Source organism: Triticum aestivum, chromosome 5B (genome assembly GCF_018294505.1).
Source record: "Triticum aestivum cultivar Chinese Spring chromosome 5B, IWGSC CS RefSeq v2.1, whole genome shotgun sequence".
Lineage (NCBI taxonomy): Eukaryota > Viridiplantae > Streptophyta > Magnoliopsida > Poales > Poaceae > Triticum > Triticum aestivum.
In genome coordinates this window covers 273,927,357-273,934,836 of record NC_057807.1, presented here as the reverse complement: position 1 = coordinate 273,934,836, position 7,480 = coordinate 273,927,357, and the positions used below count along the sequence as shown (strand labels likewise).

The 7,480-nt window shown below is 43.5% G+C and overlaps 1 protein-coding gene across 1 annotated transcript; it reads right to left on the bottom strand.

Moving 5' to 3' along the window:
* Positions 1-2,378: 2,378 nt before the first annotated feature.
* LOC123111338 (probable serine/threonine-protein kinase PBL8) lies at positions 2,379-7,182 on the bottom strand. The gene is made up of 6 exons (XM_044532111.1): positions 6,839-7,182; positions 5,305-5,639; positions 4,513-4,648; positions 3,747-3,883; positions 3,499-3,622; positions 2,379-3,211 (listed from the first exon to the last, which is right to left on the bottom strand). Exons 1-6 carry the CDS (start codon positions 6,945-6,947, stop codon positions 2,763-2,765), a joined length of 1,290 nt encoding a protein of 429 aa, XP_044388046.1. The 5' UTR covers positions 6,948-7,182; the 3' UTR covers positions 2,379-2,762.
* Between the last annotated feature and the right edge of the window lie 298 nt (positions 7,183-7,480).

Genomic DNA, 7,480 nt, shown 5'->3' with positions numbered 1-7,480 from the left:
ATTCAAAAAATATACGCATGAGGTAGGAATTGAACTCCAAACATCTTGATTTTACTACCACCAACAGTAACCAATTGGAACAACGCACTTGTTGTGTTGGTTATTTCTTTTACAGTTATTGTTGTGAATTTTCTCAGCCTAATTTTCTTTTGGGAAGTGCTAGGCCCGCCCACCATCGTTGGATGAGAAAGCTTTGGTTGGTTGGATTTGACTTGAGAACGTGGCTTCCCATAGGTACTTTGCACGTACTCCCTCCGTCCGGAAATACTTGTCATCAAAATGGATGTATCTAGATGTACATCTAGATACATCCATTTTGATGACAAGTATTTCCGGAGGGAGGGAGTATAAATTAAGCGTCTCTCTCTCAGGAAACTAAGTTCAATGAAATTCTGCACGCCATACAATGCTCCTAAAATCAAACGCATATAAATTTGCTTCCACCGTAATGAAAATGTGCTTCCTTTAGTTAATCAATTTGCTTTGAATGTTCCGACTTCACCAAAAAATGTGTTGTGTTGGATAAAATTATTTATCCCATCAGATCTCGAACAGAGAATTTGCTTTCTTCCGATGCATACCAAATATTATTTTGATGCAACAAACGTTTTCAATACAATGAAATCATGTTTCAATCAATTCGAGGATTTGCTTCCGGTGCAACTAAAATATGCTTCCGTTGCCTTGAATTGGTCATACAAGGTCATGGAAAAATATTGAGGTCATTTCAAGGATGTCGGGAAACAATGTACTCTCACCTAAACACCCTCCATTGATCATGGTCTATGTTTGGACATCCTTCAAGTCACCCCAACTTTTGTAAGCATGTGGGCATGCCCATGGTAGGCATACATGTCAGGTTTGAATGATTTCCAACACCCTATGCAAGTTGCGACACATTCGGCAATTTATCGGTCCTTTTTGACCGAGAAAACTCGAGAAAATGCAAAAAGATTCAAAAACCAAAACAACTTGGCATTGTTGTTGGAAATATGCCCTAAAGGCAATAATAAAGTGGTTATTATTATATTTCCTTGTTCATGATAATCGTTTATTATCCATGCTATAATTGTATTGACCGGAAACTCAAATACATGTGTGGATACATAGACAACAACATATCCCTAGTAAGCCTCTACCGGACTAACACGTTGATACGTGTGGATACATTACCAATATGGGAATCCAGGTCCCGTTATTGGTTATTGACCATAGAGGTGTCTCGGTCATGTCTGTATAGTTCTCGAATACGCAGGGTCTACACACTTAACGTTTGGGGACGGTATAAGTATAGTTGAGTCATTATGGTGGTTACCGAAGGTTGTTAGGAGTCCCGGATGAGAACCCGGACATGACGAGGAACTCCGAAATGGTCCGGAGGTGAAAATCGATATATTGGACGAAGGGTATTGGAGTCCGGAATTGTTCCGAGGGTACGGGGTGATGACCAGCGTCACCGAAAGGGGTTTCGGGGGGGGGGGGGGGGGGGGAGCGGCAAGTGTTGGGGGGGCCATGGGCCAAGGGGAGTGGGCAAACCAGCCCACTAAGGGGGCTCAGCGCACCCCTCACCCCATCTCACGTAACCAGGAGGGTTGGGGGCACCCCTTAGGACTTCCCACCTCCCGGCTTGGGGGGCAAGTCACCCTAAAGGAGATCCCATCTGCCCTGTCCGCCGCCCCCTCCTCCCTTCCTCTATATATAGAGAGGTAGAGAGAGGGCAGCCGCACCCCAGAGCACATCTCCACACTGTGGGCTTCAAAAGAAAAATATTGTGGGCTTCAAAAGAAAAAGATACATCAATCCATGGACATATACATATAGATAAAGATAGATGGATGGATAGATAATGTCTATCCACTGTTATGCTTGAATAGATACATCACTTTTGTTTGCCAGAGCTTATCTGTCTTGATCCACGCCACACACGACGATCATGTAAATGTAATGGGAGCGATGATGGTGACAACGACCACGGATCCATGGCACCACACCAATTTACTACTCCCTCGTGTCAAAAAACGTCTTACATTATAGGACGGAGGGAGTAATTTACACTTGAATTGATTGAGAATGACCCGCCACTTGAACAAGATTTTTTTTAGTTTCCTTTTTTATCGATCAACAAACCAGCTCAAGCCATGTGCATAGACAACTACCAGTAGATCACACTGATTGCTCATATCTGCTGACAAAAGATGGTTATGTTGCAAGGCAGGTCAAACTGATGATACTGAAGGATTATTATGGTGATGCTAGTTCGACAGCCATCACCAGACAATCAGAAACCTTATTATGGTGATGCTAGTTCGACAGCCATCACCAGACAATCAGAAACCATGCAACATACTCCGGTACTCTAATTCTTACTAGAAAGGAAATGACCAAGAACTCCTCTAATTCTTCGTAGCAGCTTATCATATGAGAGAGAGAAACATATGAAGCAATCCAGGACCGATAACTGGGGAAAGAAAAAGCTACAACATGTGACATAACTTCCATAGTTCCATACCATTGCCAGCCAACCACTCTTGGTTCGGCATTTCATTTCCAGGGATTCAAACCCGCCGGTTTCAGCGGGGATCGCTCTGTTCAAGGATACCTTAAGGCCACCCCCGCGAAAATTAGAGGGGCCTTACAAGCAGCAGAAACAAAAAACAACAGTGGCACGCACATCAAATTTACACATCGGAAAAAGCTTGCAATGTACAACTGGACCTATTGCAGCAGTGGGTAGGATGAACCTGAAACTGCAGAAGCTGTTATCACCTCACCCTGCACGCCGGCACGGCAGGGGAGCACTTGGGGTTGGGAATGGCCCTGCAGTGGACGCTGTTTCCGGTCAGGCCGCGGCGAACTCTGTAGTCAGGGAGGCCGCCGGCTTGAACAACGGCTCCATCACTCCCACCGCCACTCTGCAATGGCTCAAGCGTCTCTACGACATCGCCCATCAGGGGCCTGGCCTTGGGGTTCTGGCTCAGACAGTAGTATGCAAGGCTGCAGGCCTTGTGAGCTGCTCTCATTGAATACTGTCCCTCCAGTTTTGGGTCGATGATTTGGTGAAGCCGCCTCTTGTCGCTCAGCTTGGGGCGAACCCAGTCAACCAGGCTGTGCTCCCTGCTTGCCCGGGATTTGTCGATGGACTTCCGCCCTGTCAGGAGCTCCAGAAGGACCACACCAAAGCTGTAGACATCACTTCTAGCAGTCAAGTGACCTGTCAGGTAGGTATATTCATGAGGTTGTGAGGAGGGACAAAAAAAGTTACATGCATTTTTCGCATCGCATCAACAAATATTTTTTATGAGGTAAAAATTTTATTCCACACCAAATAAAACCAATACATGATATATTTGTGCGTGATCTCAGATCATGTAGTTGCTCTGGTGACTGGCTAATATGACACCAAGAAGCTCATATCCAAACAGTTTGCCAGTAATGGCACGATGGCATCATTAAGCGAATTTATTTACCAAAGAAATTGTTGGAAAATGAGGGTAATACCAGTCATCACATATTCAGGGGCGGCATAACCGTATGTTCCCATCACCCGTGTTGATACATGGGTCTCATCACCTTCTGGGCCAGCTTTTGCCAGGCCAAAGTCTGACAGTTTAGCAGTATAATCCTGTGGCGATGTAAATAAGAGGCAAATGTCATTATCACAAACAATTAGGTATTTCTGATGGATATGCAAAGAACTGAGAAGAAAAAAAGAAGCATCGGCAAGTAGCCAAGTATGAACACTCAACAGAGTCCAGCAGAATATTTGAGGTTTTGAAATCCCTGTAGATAACAGGCCTTTCAGCATTGTGGAGACAAGCCAACCCTTTGGCAGCTCCCAGTGCAATAGACATCCTAGTTGCCCAGGGTAACGGAGTAGCCGTCTCTGAGGGGGGAAACAAGAGAAGGAGTCAGCAAAACATTTTTCGCTGTCTCAGATACAAGTTTAATCCAAAATATAAATATAGCTCATACAATAGGAGAAAGAATAAACTAATAGGCAATTTTTGCAATTTGGATATAGCTCATAAATAAATTTTCAACACAACAAACAGACCAGATTCAGGCTTCAGCTGCAGAAGTGAAGCACTGGCAGTTACATGTGGAAATTACTAGTTTACTGGATAATCTCTAACACAAATGCTGATGATTAAGTTCAAATCCTGAACTGAGTCTACCAGTATCTGTTTCCAACAAGCCGAAAGCTGATTTTATATGCCAAGCAGAACTTATTCAGCTATTCTAGATCAGGGAAGATACAGCGAACTGGGCATTGTTCACTTGGCTACATGCATGAGTGTATAAAGATGCCTAATGCTACATGGCAATGAAAAGTTACATCACACCGATATACTGACAAGAAAATAATATACTTCTATTATTCACGTTGTGGTCATCATGACGATGGTGTTGATGGCATTAGAGAAAGAATCGGGGGAATATATGTAAAGATATGATGCCACAGAAATTATTTTATGATATCATGTGAGCTGCCAAGAGTAGTAGATGTATTACTTCGAAACAAGTGGTTTTCCAGACTTCCTCGAAACATGAACTCATAGACAAGCAGCCTGTGGTCATCTTCACAGCAATATCCAATCAACTTTACTAGGTTTGGATGTCTTAGCTGCCCCAAGAAATTAACCTCAGTCTGACAAAGAAATAAAAAATGAGTAACACATTGAGAACTTTTTAGCAAAAGAGAAACAAAAAAATGACTAAACAGGGTAATAAACTAATAATAGACCAAAGCCATTGAACACGGTTTCTAAAAAACAATATGATAACCCTGGCATCGTTCTTCATAGTTACATACGAAATCAGTCTCTTTGGTTGGTGTTGTTGCTTGTGCTGACCATAGCACTATTATGTTTCCAAATCCAATACACGACAATGAATGCATGATTTTAGTAACTACAAGCACGACTCAGGGGCTACGCTTATATCATTCACATGCACGATAAAAATAACCTTTCTCAACTTACGAATTTTCCAGTTTCCACATTCTGAGTGAATTAGTTACAGTAATACATCTACTACTCTCAATTAAATGTATACCAAAGAAAATGTTTTTTTGTCATTTTTTCATTTTAGCTTATAGAGAATTATCCTGACCAGGCATGCTAGTTTGCATGATATTAAGAAAATTAAATGTGCACGGAGTTCTCAATAAGGTTTCTTATGTGCTGGTGCTGCAACACATAACATGCATAACTAAATTCTTGTAATAATTATTAATTTTCAGCATGTCAATGTACATCGTAAACACTATCAGGCATGACAAAACGGAATAACTTGGTTACTCACTAGCCATTCTCTGTGCCCTTGATGTCCATCTTTGTTGAGCACCTTGACGGCAACAGGCAGTGATTTCAGGCCAACCCTGACATTCTCATCTATGTAACCCTTGTAAACAGTCCCAAAGCCTCCTTCGCCAAGAACATAATCGGCCCGAAAGCTCTTTGTGATTGTTTCAAGCTCAAACAACGTGAATGCAATCACATTGTTGTATATGGAAATGTTCTTGGCATCTTCGATTTTCCTAGGTGTGGGAGGGTCACTTACATCTGATGAGGTGCGGGTGTGCTTCCTATCTGCAAGAGCATTCTTGTCGGAATGTTGTAACAAGTGGACTTGCTGAACTGAAAACATACCATTGCAATGACAGAAAAATAAGTTCATGTTAGTGCCATTTATGCATCAGTCGGATAAACTAAAAGCAGACTATCACATTAAAAAGGGTAAAGCATTACAGATCTAATACTTAGTTTTATAAAGAAATGATAAACCATGGAATTCAAGAAGAAAAGATCTTGAACTCACTCATGTAGTACATAGAGCTGAGTCAAGGTGGTTAGTTTGAAAATTACAGAGGGATTGGATTATCAGCAATATTATTATTTTGACAGGCATAATTGAAGAGAGAAGAAAGACAGTTAAGTCTCATTCCCAAGCGCATCAACTTTCTGCATTAGCAACTCTGTAAATTGTAAAAGTAACATGAAGACAAGTGAAATAAGAGCAGGCCATTGAATGCTGGCTTGGACTATGTTTCTGAGTACTATAAGAGAGAAAAAAAAAAGATTGCACACGCGCAAATTAGTTACAGCAAGGGGTAAACAGGACCACCAGATCTACTACACAGTTGCAGATTGCTTTTTAAAAGGCAACTTGGTACTAGAAGAGATTATGTTAACCCAACGTGCAGGATCATGGCTTTCTTTTTTCTGAAAATCTGAAAGTCAACAGTACAGAGTGAGGGAGGGGGCACAGAGATTGCTGCAGCCTCCAGTTCCACTGGGGCAAGGGCCGGTAAATATTTCCCGATGAGCTCCATCAAGCAGGATTTATGATGCAAGAGCCAAGAAGATGAGGAAGGAGAGAAGAATGGCAAGTTGGGCAGCAAATGCAGGAGGCAAGAAACCACAGTTGAACAAAAGTTGATACTCATGTCAGAGGAGAGAAATCAAATGGGGATTCAAGACACCAAAGTTGACAAAAAAAGAAGATAAAATTGGAGCAAAATCCCCCGTTCGAATAACAGAAGAAATATTTAGTCAGGCCGAAAGTTTAGATTTCAATCAATCAAAACCCTCTTTCGCAGTGCCGATTCGGAACAAGCCCTAGAAGAAAGAAAGCCCGAATTCGCCACACAAGTCACCAGGCGGAAGATCCTAATAAACCGGACGCCGTCGCAAAAATCGAAGCAAAGAACGCTCTTCCGGCTATTCCACCAGGAATTCCATAACGCGGATCTCAGCATCCACCGCCCCCCAAAACAAGCATCGGCAAGAAATCCCCAACCCAGCGTCGGGAAGGGTGACTAAGGAGGAACAAGGACCTTGCGCGTGCGCGGCGACGACGGCATTCTCCTCCCGCGTGCCGCAGTTCCCCATCTCTCCCCTCCTCGTCTCGCTTGCGGCGTGGCGGTTGGCGGGGCTCTTGTTCATCTGCTGGTGGTGGCCCAGCCTCTCATCTCATCCTCGGCGGGCGAGCGAGCTTCATCCTTGAGGAGAGAAGAGGAGAGAAGGGAAGAGAAGAGAGGAAGCGGAGAGGAGGTGTGTCCTCTGGGGAGCAGCGGAGCGGATGGCTGTGCGAAACAGGAGCCGGCAGGAAGGGGAGGCACCGGCGGCAGAGCCTTAACCGTTACTTACTTGTGACGAGTGACAGACAGGACTGATGAGTGATGAGAGAGGGGTGGTGGCCGTGCCTGTGGCTGTCCTCAAAAAGTACCACCGCCATTTCACTTCATTTCGTGTTGACATTTCTTCAGAGAGCCTCATAATTAGTTGGTGGTAACTCGCTTTTTTATATTGTTGAACTTTTGCAGCCAATATGGTACCGGTATGGAGGAAAAAACTTCAAAAATCAATACCGGGGGATGCAAAATTAGTCTCCATCGCAGAAACAGGGTCCGTAAACAGTTGACTTGGTGGATTTGTTTGGGAACCCGGCACCGTGTGGTACAATGTACGAACCATGA